This window comes from Micromys minutus, assembly GCF_963924665.1.
Source record: "Micromys minutus genome assembly, chromosome: 13".
NCBI lineage: Eukaryota > Metazoa > Chordata > Mammalia > Rodentia > Muridae > Micromys > Micromys minutus.
Genome location: NC_137982.1, coordinates 3,273,380 through 3,292,734, shown reverse-complemented (window position 1 = coordinate 3,292,734; position 19,355 = coordinate 3,273,380). Strand labels below are relative to the sequence as shown.

The window sequence follows — 19,355 nt, the reverse complement described above, 5'->3', positions numbered from 1 at the left end:
GCCAGGGGTGGTCCGTAGGGGCTGAGGGGGCGGGGCCTGGAGCGTGGGGGCGGGGCCTGCTCGTGAAGGGCGGTGCGCCGGCGCCGGGCTCCTTGAGCGTGGCGGGCGGGGTCTGGAGCGTGAGGGCGCGCGGCAGGCGGGGCGGGGCGCGGCGGGAGGCGCGGCCCCTTTAAGGCTTGGCCTACGTGGCAGCCGCTAGAGCAGCCGCGGCTCAGCGAGGCCGGCCGCCGGGTACTTCCTGTGGAGGCCGCAGCAGGCGCGAGCGCCCCGGACCTGCCAGCTGAGCCTTCCGCCGCCGCCATGGGACAGAACGACCTGATGGGCACGGCCGAGGACTTCGCCGACCAGGTGCGGCCTGCCCCACAGCCCGCTGGCCATCACGGCTCCACGGACGCCCCCCCTCGCCGTCCTGCCTAGCTCTACGGAGAGATCCGAGGGAGGCTGGGCGGGGGGCGGCCAGGGAGGCTCCCAAGGCCCTCGGTGCTGCTCTGTGCCCTCTGAACCGCGGCGGCTCCTCGGGGACCTCTGGGGAAGGGGGTACTCTGTGCGCCCCGCTGCGTGGCCCCTCCGCCCTCTCTGTTTAGGACCGTCCTGTCCCTCCCTCCTTCGCGTGGACTCTGCTCCGCTTGCCCGATCTGGGTCCACGCTGCCGAAGGAGAGGGGCCTGTCCCTTGACTCTCCTTCCCTTGTGTACAGGTGGCATGTGAACCGCAGGGAAGGCCTGGGATGAATCTGGGCCCGAGCTACTATCTGGGCAGGGTTAGAGCCAGAGAGAGGCGCAGGTGGCACCACTTTTAAAAATTAAGTTCGACCCGAATGGGGTGGGAGTTGTAGAGTGTGAGACTTTGAATTCAGAAATTGCCCCGTTAGGTCTGCGAAGTAATAATATAGTCTGAACTAGCCCTGTAGGCAGAATAGTGCCGGGCCCACCCGCCAGCCTGTTTTGGTTCACTTAGTGTGTTCGTGGCTGTCGGTGATAGAGTAGGCATTTTATGGCCTAGAGTACTGGATGGCTTGGGTGTGTGTGTAAGCATCTTCAAATGAGCTGTGTGGTTCGAATGAGCTTCTCTACCTCTCCTTTTGAGGGGTGTCACCTCCCATGTTCTCATGAGGTTCCGCTGAACCATTTTCCTGTGAGCTGATCTTTTAAAAGTCATTTTTACCCCTTTTGGAAAAGTTTCTAATGTCACGATTTTGCATTAAACACATCTTTAAAATTGTACCTGTCACAAAGACAAAGTTCCCAAGAACCAAGGTCTTCCTCAAGTGACGGGTTTTATTGACATAATTCTCAGTGACCCAGTTTTATCTCCTTGAGTAGCAGCTCTCTAAGAAGATGGCTCTATAGTCAAGAGAGGTTTTCGAGCTGCTCACCTCAGGATCTTCAGCTGACAACCCTCCATTTTGCAAGTGGATTTCACAACCGACCCAGATAAAATATCTCCAAGAAGCTGCCAACTATCGAATGATAAATTTCAACCAGAGAAAGGGCTCATCTTTTATGAATTCCTCTATGTACTTTGCTTTGATTTAAGTGAAAGAAGCCAAGTCTTGGGACTGGACAGGTTTTTGTGGGGAATATCCACCTCTACTAACTGGTTTGGTCTTTGGGACTTGCCAGTGTCCACAACCCAGGGATAAGAAACTCTGGGTCTTCTACTTCTTGGTGTCTAGGTCATCTCAGACCTGGAGTTAGATTCCAGCTACACATCAGTGGGAAGATGTCAGTACTGCAGATGGCCTGCTGCTTAAAATATGGTTATAATTCCCAGTGAAGGCTCCTTCTCTCAGAGATTAGCCTCAGAACCCACCTGGAAGATAGCAGAGGACACAGGAACTTCTGAGATGTGACTCCTTCTCTTCTGAACCAGTGTCAGGACCTTCTGTGTTTGTGAGCAGGCATCAGGGAGCCTTCCAGTGGCCTCAGTGTGACCAGTCCTGGGATCTTTTGTGTTGGATATTCATCTGCACCCTTGAAAACAAATTTGTCAACGAGGAAGGTGCTGATAGTCCAGCTGTCTAATTGAAAGGATCTAATGTGTAGGAAGTGGAGTATTACCTCTAAGATGTTGTCAGATAGTGTCACAGATCCATGTCTTTAGAAAACAAAAGTAGAACTGAGTTTGTAAAAACAGCTTTGCCTGGAAAATCATGAGACTTGGAAAGTGTTTCTGACAGTGATGAGGACGCTGAGCCATTAACTGGGTACCTACCTACCAGGCTCTATCTTCCAGGGCCACAGAGAAGTCTGTCATGATCTGCACAGTCCTGGTCTTGTTATTCCCCCATGTTGGTAGAACTAGTCTTTTCTTTTAATGTGGTGGAGGCTGGTGCTGTGGGATATAGATTGCTGGGATCCTGCTGGCAGGCTCCTGTGAGCTACATCTCTGACCTGGCATCAAGCTCCTTGCCCTTTGGCAGCCAAGGATGATGATCTCTTGCTCCCAGGAAACCAGGCCCTGAGGAAAGTTCTGATATGCAGGAGGTAGACCTTCAGAAGTCAGCAGAGACCAACTGGGAAAGAGGCAGGAACTCAAAGTCATGCCTATGTCCTGTGGCTGCCACTTGGTTCAAGCTAAACAGGTTGTAGAGTAGCTTCCCAGTGAATTCACACCAGGAACATTAGTGCTTAATGGATTCTGCCTGATGGCTGTTACCAGGGTGACAGGAAGGCTGCAGGGGGCCTTTGGTGTGATGTCCTGGCAGAACAACAGAAGTGGTGGTGCAAGCCTTTAATCTCAGCACTTGGGAGGCAGGTGTATCTCTGAGTTCGAGGCCAGCCTGCCTGGTCTAGAGAGTAAGTTCCAGGACAGCCAGGCCACACAGGAAAATCATGTTTGGAAAAACTAAGAGTGGCCGAAGTACACCTAGGAGTTGGTGAGGTCTCTGCTGAAGCAGTGCCGGAGTGGGCTTGATGTGGCCTGGGTGGGGCCTACTTGTCCTGGGGCCCCGGGCCTTCCCTTTTCCAGTGCTTTGTCATCTTGTACCTCTACCTTAAGGACTGGGAAGCTGACTCACTTCTCTGCTTCTAGTCTTGACTGGAGGTTGAACAGTGCCCCCCTCTGGAGGAGTGAGGTAGAGACAAAGATTGGCTAGTACCTGGAAGATGAGGGCTAGTCCTCAAAGACTTTGATCTCTTCAGTACTTGAGTTTTTGAAAAGGAAGGCGTTCTTGCAGGTCCTATTCCCATGGTGCACTGGAGACCTATCCATGGTGTTTGGTGCATACTTGTTGAGGGTCCTAGGGGCCAGGTTAACCACGACACCGTTGAGCTGACCCTGCCTGTGTATTGCTGCTCTCAATTCCTGAGTGTGTGGGTCTTTGAATAGGGTCTTCCCAGGCACAAAAATCTTAACCTGTTATTTCTTTAAAGTTCTCCCAGACTAAGGGAGACTAAGCTGCCATGAATCCATTTTTGTCCTAAACACAAAGAGGAGGTTGGTATTTCTGCTCTGCATGTTGGCAGGAGCACTGCTTGTGTGATCCTTACCTGTTTCATAGGTCCTATCTCAGGACAGGTAGGATTAGATCCTAAATCCCCTGAGTCCTTGCAGATGATAACCTTTGAGACAGACTTGAGCCTTCCTCATTCTGCCCACATGTATGTTTTGCATACCCGATGCCCAGAGATGCCAGAAGAAGGCATCAGATCCCAGAACTGGAGTTACAAATGGTTGTGAACTGCCTACCATATGGGTGCTGGGAACCAAACTTGGGTCCTCTGAGTTCTTCACTGCTGAGCCATTTCTCTAGCCCTTCTCATTTCTTATGCTACTTGGATGCTTCACTGCCTATCATGAGAAAGAAGCCTGTTTTTTTTTTTTTTTGAGTTTCATTTATATGAATACACTGTAGCTGTCTTCAGACAGATCAGAAGAAGGTATGGGATCCCATTACAGATGGTTGTGAGCCCAGTGTTGCTGGGAATTGAACCTCTAGAAAAGGAGTCAGTGCCCTTTACTGCTGAGCCCTCTCTCCAGCTCTGAAAAGCCTGTTTTTCAGTGGGTTGACTTGACTGATTTCTCTTCCCCCAAGCTTTTCTCATTTGCACCCACCACTGGTTTTTCCAGGCTCTGCAGTGAAGAACCATGGTTATGGAGTTTCTTGGCATTGATGGCCAGCACGAGCTAGGATATCAGCAGTGGCCTGAAAGCACAGAGGGGATGTGGCTGTAGGAACCCTTTGCAATAGCGTGATGTGAGCCAGGAGCTGTGAACAAGGTGTATGTGAAGGATCTGCCTTTGCTGCTAAACTTGACTTTTCTCCCATATTCAGATGCCCATCAAAGGAGGGCTGTTGACAGGGCTCTGCGCCCACTTGATAGATACTTGTCTTTGGAAGGCAGAGCCCAGCAGATGTGCTTAGTTCAGCACATGATATACTGCATCTGCCTTTCAGCCTTGCTGGTGTGGAAGGGAGGTGTGACTTGTCTCTCCCTCCATTATTGTCTTCTACTCTTTAATCCTCTTGACCTAGACACTCCAATTAAGAGTGGCAGACTTGTCGGGATGCTTTAACTACATCTAGTGGATTGTGTTAGGTTGTGTTTGTAGCGATTGAGCATCTGTGGTGAGGTCCTTTGAGGGAGGAGCAAGCAGACTGCAGCAAGGCTGGGCTGGTTTGTTCATCCAGTGGGTGCAGCCCCAGTGTAATTGTGTTGGGGGAACAGTTCTCATTTGGAAGCAAGTCAGAACACCTCTAGTGTCTGTGGCTGCCTGAGAGTCCACACCCTCCTGTGGTCTGCACAACTTCGTTTAGGTACTTGACAAATAAGGGGTATTTGGAGTGCTCTGAGATCCATGGTGGTGGTCTTTACTCTCATAGACTATCGGTGATTGTATCACTGCTGGCTATTTCTAGGACATTTGGGCCATGAAGTAGAAACTGGGATGATGAGTGGTGTCACTTGTCTCTCCATGTAACAGAATGTAGTATGTGTATCCTTTACCATTGCCCTAACACTCAAGCATATGTGGACCTCTTCTCCTTTTGTGTTCATTGTGAGATTGGGTCTCTGTTGCCAAACATGGTCTTGAAATATTAGGCTCAAGTGAACTTCCTGCTTCAGCCTCCCAAGAAGCTGACATCACAGGCATTGTGCCTTCATGCCTGTTTTTCTTGTTTGAAAGCACATCTTTTTTATTACATCCTTTGACTCTGCAAGTTAGGAAGGAATCTTAGCAGCCAGTAATTGCATGGTCCTTACTTGTTGGAGGCTAGCAACCTCTCCCACCCCTGAAAGTAACTGGCTCACCATGCCTTGAGCACATTGCTGGCTAGAGTTAGACAAGGACGTGCAGAATGAAGACATGTGGCCTGAGCTCCGACTTCCAGAGTTGCTGGCTAGTGTCAATGTAGCCTCTGCCATTGATCCAGTGTGTCTGAGTACATGCAGAGACACGTCAGGGTCACAGGTTGTGTGTCTGACTGATGTGGGCTTCAGTGCTGTGACTTCCTGTTCCCTGCCCCACACTGAGCCTGTCTGCATTGCCCAGGTTCTCTGCTTTAGCACCCATCCTCATCTAGTCCATCATGAGGTTTAGTCAGCCCTGGAAGAGCCTGTACAGCCCATGTTCTCCCCGCTGCCCTGCTGGGGTCAGACTCTGTACTTTAGACTCTTCTTGACACGTCAGCCCACAGGCAGCTCCTTGATCTTTCTTCTAGGCCTCCATGATATCTTTGGATTTCTTTCACCTTGCCCCTCAGTTCTTAAGTAAGTGTGGTATGAGAAAAGAATGGAGTCACCTGCATGGCATTTGCACCTAGCTTCAGTAGGGTATGCTGGTGTAATCAAGCCATCGAATGTCATGAACACACGGACAGAAGGGAGACAGGAGTGTACCTTTCAGGACTGCCCTTCGATGGTGATTGAATTTCACTTGAATTCTTAAATTTCATTGCAGTCATTGTTGGTCTCTCATATTTGGCAGTTTTTTACTTTGCTTTAGGTTATACAGGCTGTGAGGACATCTCAGTGCTTTCTTTCCAGCCCATAGCTCAGCTGTTCATCTGTACCAGTTAACCCATAGGATATTAAACTTTCCAGAGAGAATTTGTTGGGTTGGGAGAGGGTAGAAAAATAGAGGCATTTATTTTGGTGTCACAGTTGGAAATGCTGCTTTTGGCATCTCAAGGGTAGGGGTTAGGGGTGCTCTGCTGATGCTCTACACCAGTGCTGGGAATAGCCCTGGATGTGAGGGGCTAAGGTGTGAGACTCCCTAAGCTGGAGCTATCTTGAGAACCTTTCAGATGGTTTTGTGTCTTCCACTTGTTAATGTGCCTCATTGGTCATGGAACTGTGTGTCTTTCTCCTTTGATAGCTGTGGAGGTGGGGCAAAGTTGGTAGATAGTACTAGACATCGCCTATGGTCCTGTGGCAGATGTGTGTGACACTGTCTTTTTCTCTGGGAATAAGTGTTGATCATCATGTGTCTAGATTTAAGAGGGGAGCATCTAAAAGCATCTAAAGCAGGTATTGAGTTCTGCAGTCTGACCTAGCAAGGCACTGGACCTGCTGAAGGCCTCTGTCTTCCAGAGAGCTAGCTTGTCTTCTCTGACCTGTTGCCCACATGATGAGGTTGCAGCCACCTCACCGGTGTGTTCTGTGGTCCTACAGTTCCTTCGAGTTACCAAGCAGTACCTGCCTCATGTGGCACGCCTCTGCCTGATTAGCACCTTCCTGGAGGATGGCATCCGCATGTGGTTCCAGTGGAGTGAGCAACGTGACTATATTGATACCACCTGGAGCTGTGGCTACCTGTTGGCCTCATCCTTCGTGTTCCTCAACCTGCTGGGACAGTTGAGTAAGTGGCTCTGTATCCTCTCTAGTATACTTCTGGGACATCCTGTTTCCTTGAATGATACCCTCCAAACTGTGGTTGTTGGCCATTGAGAAGCTATGTTCAAACTTGGGTCTGGAAACCCCTTTCTGGGCTGAAGGCTGGTGTGACAAACAGTTAGGAGCTTCTCGGCTGAGATTACAGCCCTGGTGTTGAAACATGTCAGCCATGGTTTGGCTCTGTGAGCTTTTGGATGGGTGGACCATACGCAGTCCCCTTGCACTCATTTCTTTAAACTTGCTATAGAAATTGGACATAAACCTGGTATGGTGACTCATACCTTTAATGACAGCATTTGGGAAGTAGAGGCAGGTAGAGACTGTCTCTTTGAGTTCAAGACCAACTTGGCCTATGTAATAAAACAAGTTCCAGGGCAGCTGAGTCTATATCGTGAGACTGTCTATAAACAAACAAAAAAAGTTGGACACAGTCTTTGCTTCTAAATGCAGGAGGAGATGCTAGAGCCTGGGCAGTTAAGGAAGTCAGATGGTATCCAGAAAGGACAAAAGGTTTCAGTCAGCACAGAACCAGGGCATTTGGACTCACATTGGTTTTCTGACAATACATCTTCTGGTGGCAGCTTTCTTGCCCTTGCATGTAGGAGGTGAGAAAGATCTTGTACTTTTAAGCATTGTTGGATATACTCCATTGTGGAACAGTCAGTCCTGCACTTGTAGCCCCTGGTACAAGGAGCTGTAGCTCTCTACAGCAAACTATGGTCTGGATTAGTGTTCTTCAGAAGCTGGGGAGGCGTTGGGGCACAGGCTCTGGGAAGGTGCTTTGCTTGGGTGCAGCAACTCAGCAGCATTGGAGTAGAGGTGTCTTGTTGTCTTGGACACATGGTAGCCCCTAATTCTGTCCTCTTTCTAGCTGGCTGTGTTTTGGTGCTGAGCAGGAACTTCGTGCAGTATGCCTGCTTTGGGCTGTTTGGAATCATCGCACTTCAGGTACACAGTCACCTAGTGGGTCTCACTTTGGGTACATGGGGTCTGGGGTAGGTCTCACTTTGCTTTGCTTTGGTGGAACTATGTATTGGGCCCAGCATCTTCCCCCTTCAGCCCTCCTGTGTATCTGGCTGTCCAGAGCTATTTTTCTTTTTGGAGAAGTGGCTAGTCTTCTTTCCTACATAGGGTTTAGGAGCAGATGGCCCCAAGCAGGTGCTAGCCATAGGTACTGAGCCATCATTCCCCTTTTCCTGAACTTCCTGTGACAGAGACATAGGACAAAGCTGAATGTGAGCCGGGAGTCACGGCATTTGACAAAGAAGAATGTCTAAGTACCCAGAATAGCATAGTTAAGGAGAGCGGTCTATACTGGTGGTCTTACAGTTGCTTTGTGCTCCAGGACAGCACAGCACAACTCTGACAGACAGGCCTAGTGGACACACTGCTCTGCTGGACTTACTGAGCCAGTGGTCCTACTGACCTGTCCTGCTTGTCTCTAGTAGTTGTCTTATTTTCTTATCCCTTTGGACAGTCTGCCTCATGCTGCTGTGGTATCTGTAGACATTGGTGTGAAATGCTGATTTAGTTTTTCCCTTTGTTCCTTTAGACAATTGCCTACAGCATTTTGTGGGACTTGAAGTTTCTGATGAGGTAGGTACATTTTGGGTGGTAAGAATAGAGTCCTGGGCCCTCTCCTGAGCACCTCTTGGCTAGTGCTACCCTCTGTAGTTCCCACTATGCCTCTGAGAAGCAGGGTTCCAGGGGTCACAGCAGAGTATTCCCCCCACAGCTGGAATCCTGGCTTGTTAGTGAGGGGCCCTGTCTTGTAGCCCCATATTGCATAGGCGTGTGGACTGAGGGTCTGAGTGGAAGCGGGTAAAGACCAGAGCTTGGTTCTGTGTGCACTCAAGGAGCCTCCTGTTGGTTCATCTTGAGGCCGGTCCTTTGTACTCAGTTTGGCCTGGTCCTATTGAATGGTGGTTTGTTTTGGAGAAAGGGAAGGGTGTGGTGTGTTCATGGCAGACTCTCTTGCTCTAGTCTGGTGGACAGACACCTGGTGATTGTAGCTGACATTTCTGTTCCTCAGGAACCTGGCTTTAGGAGGAGGTTTGCTGCTGCTCTTGGCAGAGTCACGTTCAGAAGGGAAGAGCATGTTTGCTGGTGTCCCCACCATGCGTGAGAGTTCCCCCAAGCAGTACATGCAGCTTGGAGGAAGGGTCCTGCTGGTCCTGATGTTCATGACCCTCCTTCACTTTGATGCCAGCTTCTTTTCTGTAAGTACCCAAACCATGTATGCTATACCTCAGCACAGCCTGAAAAGACAAGCTCATGCTTGTAAATGAGCTGGCCCAGCTCTGCCTTCTCTGCAGACTTCTGACTTCTCTTCAGAGTTCAATTCCCACTGTGGGCCAGTAGTACATTCTGAGATTTATATATCACATGGAGAAGCAGAGCTGGCAGAAAGGCATTGTTGGGAAGGTTTACCCAGCATGAGTGACTATAGTGGGTATATATGAACTGAGCTCAGGTCTGGTATAGAGATCTACCAAGGTAGCACTGCAGCTGTTACTTCTGGTATAGAGATCTACCAAGGTAGCACTGCAGCTGTTACTAGTCTTCCCCAAATCTTTCACACTCAAAGACAGCGCTTGGGGGCTGAGAGGTGGCTCACTGGCTCAGAGTGATTTCTCTGCAGTCATGAAGACCATAATTCAGATGTTAGCATGGGAGTAAGTCAGGCATCTCCCAAAAGCCTGGAAAATGGCCTTTGAGGGGAGCAGAAGCAGGAGTATTATTCAGACTGCTGCTTCCACCCTACTCAAGATGTTCAGAAGAGATCCTACCTCAAAAAGGAATATCTGGAATGTGATAGAAGATATCGAACACTCTCTTCTGGCCTCTGCCCTCCTACACAAACTTATTTACTTATTTTTATTGTTGGTTGGCCAGATGTGGCACAGACCTGTGTCTAGGAGGCAGAGGCAAGATTTTAAGTTTAAGGTCAGTCTGGGTTACAGAGACCCTAAAAACCACCTTTTATTCTCACATGGCCAGAAAACTTTTACCATGTTTCCACCTTTCCCTTGTTTAGGAATTCAGTCTTTGCACCCTTGTTTCACTACTAGCAGTCAGAATCCAAAGTCAGCCTGAATGTTTCCCTGCTGCTAAGTTTTCTCTGCCAGATCTATGTTTTGTATTCTGCAAGGTTCCAAGTCATGGATGGGCACAATGAAGCTGAGTTAATTGCAGCTTCCTTTCTTCCTCCCCCCTTTTTGTTTTCTTCAACACAGTTTCCTCTGTGTAACTTTGGCTGTACTGGAACTCAGTCTATAGACCAGGCGGATCTTGAACTCAGGGAGTTTGAGATTAAAAGCATCTGCTGGTCTTGCCTTCATTGCAGTTTTCTAACAAGAATGGCCTTTGCTCTGCTTTATAAATCCTTGTTTCATGTTTACTGTTGATATTGCAAAAGGATGGTAGCCAAGGCCATTACACACCCATATCACCAGTGAAGTCCTTCTTTCCTTTGTCTCACATTCTCCGCTCTTCCCAGAGTGGTCTTTACTGCTTCACTCATGACTGTATGTTTCTCTAGATGCCTCCAAGTCTGACCATCACTCCATCCCACGGCCAGGCGCTTCTTCAGCATATGTGCACTGTTGTTTGCCTGCATGTATGTGAGGTGTCAGTCAGATCCTGGAGTTACAGTTGTGAGCTGCTATGTTGGTGCTGAAATTTGAACCTGGGTCCTCTTAACCATTGAGCCATCTCTGTAACCTAGTCTCATGACATCGATGTCCTTAGTTCGTTTTCTGTTGCTGTAACTGAATACCACAGAAGGGGCAAATATACAGAATGATATTTTATGCAGCTTATGCAGGCAGGGAAGCCCAAGGTCAAGAGGTCACATCTGGTGAGGGTCTTGTGGTAAGGACTCTGTAGATTACCAGCAAAACACAGGGTATCCCATGATGAGTGTGGAGAGCAAGCCTCCTTTATGGCCTAGTCACTCAGTAAAGTCTTAACTGGCAAACCACGGATAGGATTTAGGGGATTTTCCCACACATGGGATTTAGCAGAGTACATGTAAAGCCATAGCATCTTTAACATAGAACTCTTTTTGGAAGTTTAATATTCTATATTGATACTGTCCCCCACAACATTTTAGGATTTGCATGTTCCCTCTGCCTACAGTTCCCAACTCTAAGTCCTGGTGAAAGTTATGTGAGCCTGGCTCAGATACAAGTGTGCACAACTTTCTCCCTGACCTCTAGTCTGAATGTCTCTTCTTTGAATCTGTGCAGATCATCCAGAACATTGTGGGCACAGCTCTGATGATCTTAGTAGCCATTGGTTTTAAAACCAAGCTGGCAGCTTTGACTCTCGTCGTCTGGCTGTTTGCCATCAACGTGTATTTCAACGCCTTCTGGACAATCCCGGTCTATAAACCCATGCATGACTTCCTGAAATATGACTTCTTCCAGACCATGTCAGTGATTGGAGGCCTGCTCCTGGTGGTAGCTCTTGGCCCAGGGGGTGTCTCCATGGATGAGAAGAAGAAAGAGTGGTAACAGACAGATCCCTTCCCTCCCTGGCTGAGGCACAAGGCCCTGGACCGGTTCAGGGTAGAGTCAACAAACTGCCAGCATTTATGTGTCCTTTCCCCTTCCCCTCCCTTGGTAAAGGCACAGATGTTTTGAGAACTTTATTTGCAGACACCTGAAAATTGAAGGTAAAAATCTTTGGAAATAGTCTGGAGTCTGACCGTCCAGGGCTGGCCAGCTGGATGGTCACTCTATAGCCAAGGCTTGGAGTAGACAGTGTGGTGGGCTGTGGCCTCATTCCTCCTGTCTCCCTTCCTTTTGGGGGTGAGGGACTTCAAGTTGTACCGAGCTGTACTTTATCATTCAAAGCAGTTTCCCTTCTTAGTTTTAAGTTTACATCCTTAGCTCGAACTACTAAATGACTTAGGATGGTCCAGCCAAACACCAAACAGCTAAACCTCCAGTTCAGAATTCTACCAGTGGCCCCAGCATTGCTTCTGCCCCTGTATTTTATAGGATCAATGAAAATGTTAGAGAAAATCAAAAGAACAGCACAGTATTGGAAAGGTGGGTGCTACTGCTGGCCCTTGATGTTAGCTGGCTGGATGCTGTTTACTGGGTGAAAGGTACCCTGGGAGTTTTCATGGTTCCAAGCAGGGATGGGATGGGGTAAACGGCAGGAAGTTCTTAGAAAGCTGCTATCCCTCAAGCTTGGTGGTGGAAAGGGCAGGAGAGCAAGCTGCTCACAGGATAGCCCAGAACCACCAATGGAACCAGCCTGGGGAACAGCGATGCTGTAGGGCCCAGAAGTGAGGAGTCCAAGTACTCAAGACACCCAGGCTCAACCCAGTTACCTCACACTTGACCTTCTCAGAGCAAGGCCTGAACCCCACAGGTTGTGCTCCCTCCCAACCTCCTAGCTTAACTCCCTGTTCCAGGCTGAGCTCACCCCATCGACAGCCCTGATGCCACCGTTTCCCCGAGGCTGTTGCTTGCTCAGATTTTTGTCAACTTGCTCTGCTGGATGCAGCCAAGATACTTTTTACAATTTGTGATGCCTTACCAATTTGATCTCAGTCCTGTATTTAAAGTTTTCTAACATTGCCTTACACCGTGTTTCTCTTTTTGCGGGAGGGGTGGGGTGTCTAATGCTATGGTCTTGCTCATCTGCATGGTAGTGCCATGAGGGTAGTTGGGTTCTTCTGGATCTCTCCCTGGTCTGTTGAAGGGAACAGACAGGCTTAGAACCCCTGGAGGGAAGCTGGCAGCTTACCTCACCCCTGGGTAGTCTTGGAGGTCCTCCTTTCTGGCATCAGCTGGGTAGGCAGGGCGGTTCTGAGTCACCTTGGGTCAGTCCCTTGCCTTGCTGGCTCTGCAGTCTGAATCCACCTTCTCAACACCTATCCCGTGTTTTACTGCAGCCTTATGGCCTGTCTGTTCCTCCCTAAGTGAGTTCCAGCAGTGGCCCAGGCCATGCTGTTTCTTTACCACTCAGATGCTTGACAAGCAGAGCTGCCTCAGTGCGCACCCACCTGCAGTGGCAGCCCCATGGCATTCCAGTTTGTGGAGTGGGGCAGACCCTGGGAGGCAAGTGCATGCCTTGCAGCAGTAGCCCTCATCCCAAGGGTACCCTGGCCCATTTACCAGCCTTCTGTGGGCTACGCCTGGGATGGGAGAAAAAAAATGATAAACATATTGGTTTGGCAAAAGTTTTCTGAAAATGCTTTAGCTTTATGTGGGAATAGGTATAAAAACCTCATTTTTATGCTGTATTTTATATCTTAGTTGTGTTTGAAAATGTTTTGATCTTTGGAAACATCAAAATAAATAATGGCATTTGTGGTATACAGTGTGATCCTATGTGGTGACCAGCCAGGGTGGAGAACCTGGCCAGGCTCAGGATGCTATAGTAAGCTACAGCAAGGGTCACTGAACACTACAAAGAAAGCCATGCATGGAGAGGAATCTTCAAGTCTCCGCCACTGCCATCTTCTGAACAAAAAAAACCTTCAGGCCCACTCTGGACAACAGCCAGTGGCCAGTGTCAGGACGTCAGCGGCCAGTTCTAAGGAAGCCCAAAGGCTTTCTTTGCAGACTTCATCTCCCCAGCTGCTTAAAGGAACTGAAGTTCTTGGGCTTGTGATGATGGCTCTTGAACTTCTTGGTCAACGAGGTGAGCTCCTTCTGTGAAAGCAGAACATGCTGACCAGGTTCGAAGGCTGAAGAGCAGTCTGCTTTCTCAATACTTGTACTGCTAGGTCAGTGTGGGCCCTGCTCCTCTCAGTCCTCACTCCTGCCCCATAGAGGGAGTGGTGCCCAACAGCTAAACCCCTAAGTCCTGTGTTGTGGGGTCGGGGGCACTTACTCCTGAAGACCTTCTGAAGTGGCCTTGTCTTCCATGTCTATAGGCTGACACCTGACAGTGCATTTGCAGAATTTGCTAGAACCATGGGGAACTAGCTGTCCAGCCTCACTCAGCGTGGGCCCTGGGCCCCATATCCCCTACCCTCAGCACTCTGCAGCCCACCACTCTCACCTTTCTGAGTTTACGGCCCCTCTTGTGGCCCACTGTGGCCTCTCCTCTCTCTCTAGTGCTCTTCTCTTCTGAATGTTTTGGCTTCTCCTGTTGGTCTGTCAGAAAGTCTTCAGGAGTGTCACTGTTCTCAGGCTTGCCCAGTTCTCTCTTCGTGAACAGCTCAGCTGGAAGGAACAAACACTTGGCTGAACTACACCATAGATGAAAGCGGCTAACAGCAGGGCCACAAGATACTCAGGAGGAGACACATGTGGGCAGGAATCATGTCTGCTTACGTGGGTATAGGTCTGTCATGCTGTCGTCACTCAAGGCACCTCCCTCATCACTGGAAACTGGCTCCCAGAAACCTGTTCTCTGGCCTGCGAGTTCATCAGTGTCCGTCTGGTCTTCCCTCTTCTTCCTCTTGTGTAGAAGGCAGGCAGGGACATACTCCACACCTTGCGTCTGACACTCTTCATCTAGGAGACTAGCAAGCTCATTACACTGGTACCCTCCTGGCACACAGCTAAGCTATGGGTTGTACTGTGTCGGTTCTATTCCGATATCATCCTACTGCCTGGCTTCATCTCTCCTGAACTTGGAGTGGGAATGCAGTCCCCAGGTTCTGAGGAGTTTGAACTGTTTGGGTCAGCACTATCTCCATGGGTCAGGGATATCAACTCTAACCATTGCTCATGGGGTGACAGTCTGACTGGGATCCGGCATCTGATAGAACTGCTCTGCTATCTCCAGTCTTTCTACTTCATCTCTGACATCTGCTCCTAGGACCACTGTGGTCTCCTTTCAGTGTTCTCAGCAGGGCAGGTAGCCACACAGTCACAGTGACTTCAGCCCACCACCCTAAGTGGCCTCACTGCATTTTGGCTTCGTCTCAGCTCTTTGGTATGTCTTTAAAATTCTCTCATGGGAATTCCTGCATAGCACCTCCCTGTCAAAACGCAGCAGATGACAAAGCTAACAAAGGCACATCCCAGCCTTAGCTCGTCACCTGTGAGTGCAGCCCAGGTACCAACTCTGGGAACTCCTACATGTGTGGGAGGATCTGGCTGTGCTGGCCTGCAGTCAGTCTACACATACCTTCCCACCCTCTGACTGAAATCTGCCTGTAAGGGTAGGACAGGCAGTGCAGTCCCTGAAGCCTCCCACGAATCCTCCATCGGCTCTGCCTGATTCTTTCAGTATCCTCCAAGTTATCTAATCGTAGTCACTTCCTTGCTCTCATCTTCCTGTGCTGGCATGGATGGGAGGCCTTCACCTCCCTCATGCTCAAGCTGGCCCCACTCCTTCTCTCAGGTCTCCTGGCCTGGTACCATTCTCCCTCCGTAACCCCCCTGGAGTCCCCATTCTCAAATCAATTGGGATGCCTTCCCAAATACCGGAGGCCCATGTGCAAGCCCCCTTTCCACTCAAGCCACCAGCCCTTTAGCTGCAAGATCCCTCATCCTCTTTAGCCTACAGGACTGTTTGCAGCAATCCTGGTCCTGATAACAGTCCTCAAAGCGCTCTCTCCTGCAGTATCCGTTGACTAGGGACCTGTCCTGTAACTAGTGCGCTGTGGCCTCAGTCTGAGAGCCACCCTGGGATTGCCTCTGCTATGGAGTATCAGGTCCCCACAGCACTCCTCCCCACCTACTTCTGGCTTTGCAGTGGGGAGTTCAGGAGCCACTGGCCTCAGTGTGCAAGACCAAGCAAGTGCATCAATAAAGGATCAGTGATGGCCAAGGCACCTTTCTGTCTTCTTGGGGGAAGGGGTCATGCGTCCTAAGGCCTGAACTTCTGGGAGTGACTTACATTGATGAAGTGCTCTCTGATACCTCCGGCCCTGGGTGTGCCTCAGCACATGTTCTGGGGACTTGTTGATGTGTCTCAGGGTGAGTTTGCAGAACAGCTGGTGCCTACAGGGCAAACAGGTGGGTATGGAGGGGCAGTGCAGACCAAGGACCCAGACTTGTGGGCTCCACCATGGCTGCCTGCTGCTAACAAATGAAGATCTGCTTGGGATGCTCTACATTTAGTCTCAGTGTCTGGACTTTGAATCAGGAGGCAGAGGCAGGCTTTGAGGTCAGCCCGGTCTACATAGTTCCAGGCCAACCAAGCTACACAGGCTTACTTAAAAACAAAACAAAAACAAAAAACAAAAAACAAAAAAACAAAAAACAGCTTCTCAAACAATTCCACCCAGTATCTGGGATAAAAGACCCAGATTGTCACCCAAGAAAAATAAACCGCACTTTCACACTGCTCCATGGTGCATGCTTGGGGGTCAGACAGCTCAGGGAGTTTTATGTGAAGATATATCGACCACACACCATAGATAGGATCCCCAAACAATGAAACTGGCACTACCCAGCCTGGCTTTAGGGAACTATATGCAAGGGTCACAAGCCCTAGTCTCCTGATAAAGTGTCACAGTGGGAGGAGCCCCTATATCCTCAGAGCAGAGGGCACAGGCTCTACACCTAGGCGCTAGCCAGCCAACTACGTACCGATTCTTTGTGCTGGGCACAATGTGAGGCTCGAATGCTGTGTAGTCGAAGGCAGAGAAGGCACTTGCCAGCCGCTGGTACTTCTTGCCGCGGGTGTAGACCTGAAGCTCCGGCAGACGGCAGGGCAGCTCATGGCCGGTTAGGGAGCAGCGGACCTGTAGGTGAACCGCGCGGGTCAGAAGGTAGTTCTTGCCAGCTCCGCCCCTTCCCTGCACTGTCCTCCCAGGCACGATACTCCCTGGTCCCCTTCTTTCCGGTCACGGTCTTCCGAGGTCCCACTCCTTCCAGGTCCCGTTCCTTCCTGGCCCTACTCTTCCCCATCACGGTTCTCTTCCGACCTTGTGGGTGTTGGGCAGCAGTTTCAAGCTGGGGTGCTGGCGCAGGAATGCAAGCACATCAGAAGGTGGTTCGTCCATGATCAGAGATGCCGTCAGACGCCGCAGTCGCCACGTGAGGCGGAGCGCCGTCCCGGAAGGAAGCAGATTTTTCAGTCCCGGAAGTGCTCAAAGATGGCTGCTGTGATGGCTTTGGCTGTGTTGCGGCGGCAGATGACACGGTGGCCGCAATGGGCCTGCGCGGGGCCGGTAAGCCGGGGTTCAGAGAGGATCCTTGTCCAAGAAGAGGGGCCGGGAGGGCCGGGAGGGCCGGGCCAAGGTGGAGTGGAATGGGGCCAAAGAGTACCCTGCCCAAGAGGACTTAGCCGTGGGTGGAGCGGTGCCTAGGAAGACCCTGCCCAAGGAGACATAGCTCGAAGTTGAGTGGGGCTGTTTTGGACCGTGTCAGGTGCTCGCGCTTGGCAGGCGTGGGGTCCCTGGGTTTAGCCCCCCGGCCTGTCTGGTCCCCTCAGGTCCAGTTCTGCGCTGTCAGGAGGGACGTCTTTGGGGTTTCTGTCCGCTCAGGTGAGAAGGGCTCAGATGTAGGTGCGGTTGGGAGCAGCCATCTTTTAAGCCCACCATGGTCTACTGGGTATATATTGTACTGGGAGAGGGTTGGACACAGGTGCTGCCAATTGCCCCCTTTGCGATACTTTCTCTGGGCTATAACCGGCCCTCTCGAGGAATTGGCCACCCAGTTCTGTTTGTTCTAGGGCTTCTGACCCCATGCCAGTGTTGTAAAACTCCCTCCAGGGATGGTCTGTAGGCCACACAGGTGTTGTAGTTCTACTGCTGAAACAGCCGCCGCTAAAGCAGAGGACGACTCTCTTCTCCAGTGGCTCCTGCTTCTCATCCCTGCTACTGCTTTTGGCCTGGGGACTTGGCAGGTGAAGACTGGGGTCGAATTTGGGTGGCTCTGAGCCTTGGACTCCCGATACCTGCTTAGCTCATGTTGTTTCTAAAGGTCCAGCGTCGGAAATGGAAGCTGAAACTGATTGCAGAATTAGAGTCCCGAGTCATGGCCGAGCCCATCCCTCTACCTGCAGAGTGAGTGTGGCTGTATCCATCTCCCTTAAGGAGTGGCAGTGAGGCCCTTGCTTCTGTTTGGTGTAATTTCTATGGTGGGAACCCTGTATATCCACTACAAATAGAAAAATTTATTTTTGGTGCCAGATCTTTCCAGGTTCCCCATAGCGGTTTGCTGTAGCACTGGTGAGAGTATGAAGGTGATGGTCGTTAAGACATGTTCTCTGTCATGTCACTGTATTGCCCTCCTGAATTTGAAAGTGTTAATGTGTGTAAAGTAGCCATACAAAAAGCCAACTTCCATTGAAAACTGGGCTCTGGTTTTCATGTATCTATTACCATTTGGCATCAGAGGTTGCTGATCACCCCTATGGAAGACATATAACTTGTCTGATGATCCTGAGCCGTTCTTACCCTTTCTGCTTAGTGGATTGATTTTGACAAGCCCGGCTTGCCTACAGCTCTTACCCTTTTCTCTTTGTAGCCCAATGGAACTGAAGAATTTGGAGTACAGGCCAGTCAAAGTCAGAGGGTACTTTGACCACTCCAAAGAGCTGTACATAATGCCTCGGACCATGGTAGACCCTGCCCGAGAGGCCCGTGAGGCTGGCAGACTATCCTCAGCTGAAAGTGGGGCCTATGTAGTTACTCCTTTCCACTGCTCTGACTTGGGGTGAGTAGTCTATTAGTCTATGGCTGAGCTTGTCAGCTTCCCTCACAATGCTTAATCAACCTTAAGACACCAGGAAATCCATGAAATCCAACTTATACTGGAAAACATTAAGCTACTTTCTTAGCCAGTTACCTGAGTCCACAGAACAAAAGCCATTTATATGTTCAGTAGAGGCTGCAGTGGCCATTAACTAAGATCTGCATTGCTGGATACTTTATTTATTGCTCCAGAGTCACCATCCTGGTCAATAGAGGGTTTGTTCCCAGAAAGAAAGTGAATCCTGAGACCAGGCAGAAAGGCCAGGTAAGGCTTCAGCCTGAGAGATGTACTTTAGTCACTTGTCTTCACACAGGACTCCTGCACAAAGCAACCGTCCTTCCCTTTGTAGGTTCTGGGAGAAGTAGACTTAGTTGGCATAGTGAGGCTGACAGAAAACAGGAAGCCCTTTGTTCCTGAGAACAGCCCAGAGAGGAACCACTGGTATTACCGGGACCTGGAAGCTATGGCCAAGATGACAGGAGCAGACCCCATTTTCATTGATGCAGACTTCCGTATGTATTCTCAGAATTTACCTCCTACCATGCTTGTTCACTCTGGTGACCAACATCTCATTTAAGGGGTTTGCATTGTCTCACAGAGAGCACAGTCCCTGGAGGACCCATTGGAGGTCAAACAAGAGTAACTCTGCGGAATGAGCACATGCAGTACATCATTACCTGGTTAGTCCTGCTGCCTCTAGTTACCCCCCCCCTCCCCACACACACTGAATAAGCTATTTTTTTTCTTCAATCTCAGGTATGGACTGTGTGCAGCTACATCATACCTGTGGTTCCGAAAATTTGTACGTCGTGCACCAGGTGTGTGAAGTTAATAAAGAGCTTGATTTTAAAACCTTGGCTTGGTCTCAAAACATTTTATAGGGGACAGCTTGT

The 19,355-nt window shown here is 49.9% G+C and overlaps 3 protein-coding genes across 8 annotated transcripts; 2 read left to right on the top strand and 1 right to left on the bottom strand.

Moving 5' to 3' along the window:
- The first annotated feature begins 174 nt into the window (after positions 1-174).
- On the top strand, positions 175-12,437 carry SURF4 (surfeit 4). The gene is made up of 6 exons (XM_080927125.1): positions 175-348; positions 6,617-6,803; positions 7,710-7,786; positions 8,391-8,434; positions 8,871-9,057; positions 11,089-12,437. The coding sequence occupies exons 1-6, from the start codon at positions 301-303 to the stop codon at positions 11,353-11,355; spliced, it is 810 nt and encodes a 269-aa protein (XP_080783251.1). The 5' UTR covers positions 175-300; the 3' UTR covers positions 11,356-12,437.
- Positions 12,438-13,309: 872 nt separating this feature from the next.
- SURF2 (surfeit 2) lies at positions 13,310-16,792 on the bottom strand. 2 transcript variants are annotated; one of them, XM_080927126.1, is made up of 6 exons: positions 16,689-16,792; positions 16,351-16,505; positions 15,656-15,759; positions 14,140-14,322; positions 13,865-14,028; positions 13,310-13,512 (listed from the first exon to the last, which is right to left on the bottom strand). In XM_080927126.1, exons 1-6 carry the CDS (start codon positions 16,764-16,766, stop codon positions 13,426-13,428), a joined length of 771 nt encoding a protein of 256 aa, XP_080783252.1. In that variant the 5' UTR covers positions 16,767-16,792; the 3' UTR covers positions 13,310-13,425. The 2 variants fall into 2 exon arrangements, with proteins under 2 accessions (XP_080783252.1, XP_080783253.1); XM_080927127.1 differs by having other exon boundaries at positions 13,310-13,509.
- A 20-nt stretch (positions 16,793-16,812) lies between these two features.
- Positions 16,813-19,319, top strand: SURF1 (SURF1 cytochrome c oxidase assembly factor). Of its 5 annotated transcripts, none has more exons than XM_080927120.1 (9): positions 16,813-16,934; positions 17,198-17,249; positions 17,478-17,611; positions 17,689-17,771; positions 18,235-18,423; positions 18,654-18,726; positions 18,812-18,974; positions 19,061-19,142; positions 19,219-19,319. In XM_080927120.1, exons 1-9 carry the CDS (start codon positions 16,860-16,862, stop codon positions 19,286-19,288), a joined length of 921 nt encoding a protein of 306 aa, XP_080783246.1. In that variant the 5' UTR covers positions 16,813-16,859; the 3' UTR covers positions 19,289-19,319. The 5 variants fall into 5 exon arrangements, with proteins under 5 accessions (XP_080783246.1, XP_080783250.1, XP_080783248.1 ...); XM_080927121.1 differs by having other exon boundaries at positions 16,877-16,934; positions 17,438-17,611; XM_080927122.1 differs by lacking the exon at positions 17,198-17,249 and having other exon boundaries at positions 16,850-16,934; positions 17,438-17,611.
- The last annotated feature ends 36 nt before the right edge of the window (positions 19,320-19,355 follow it).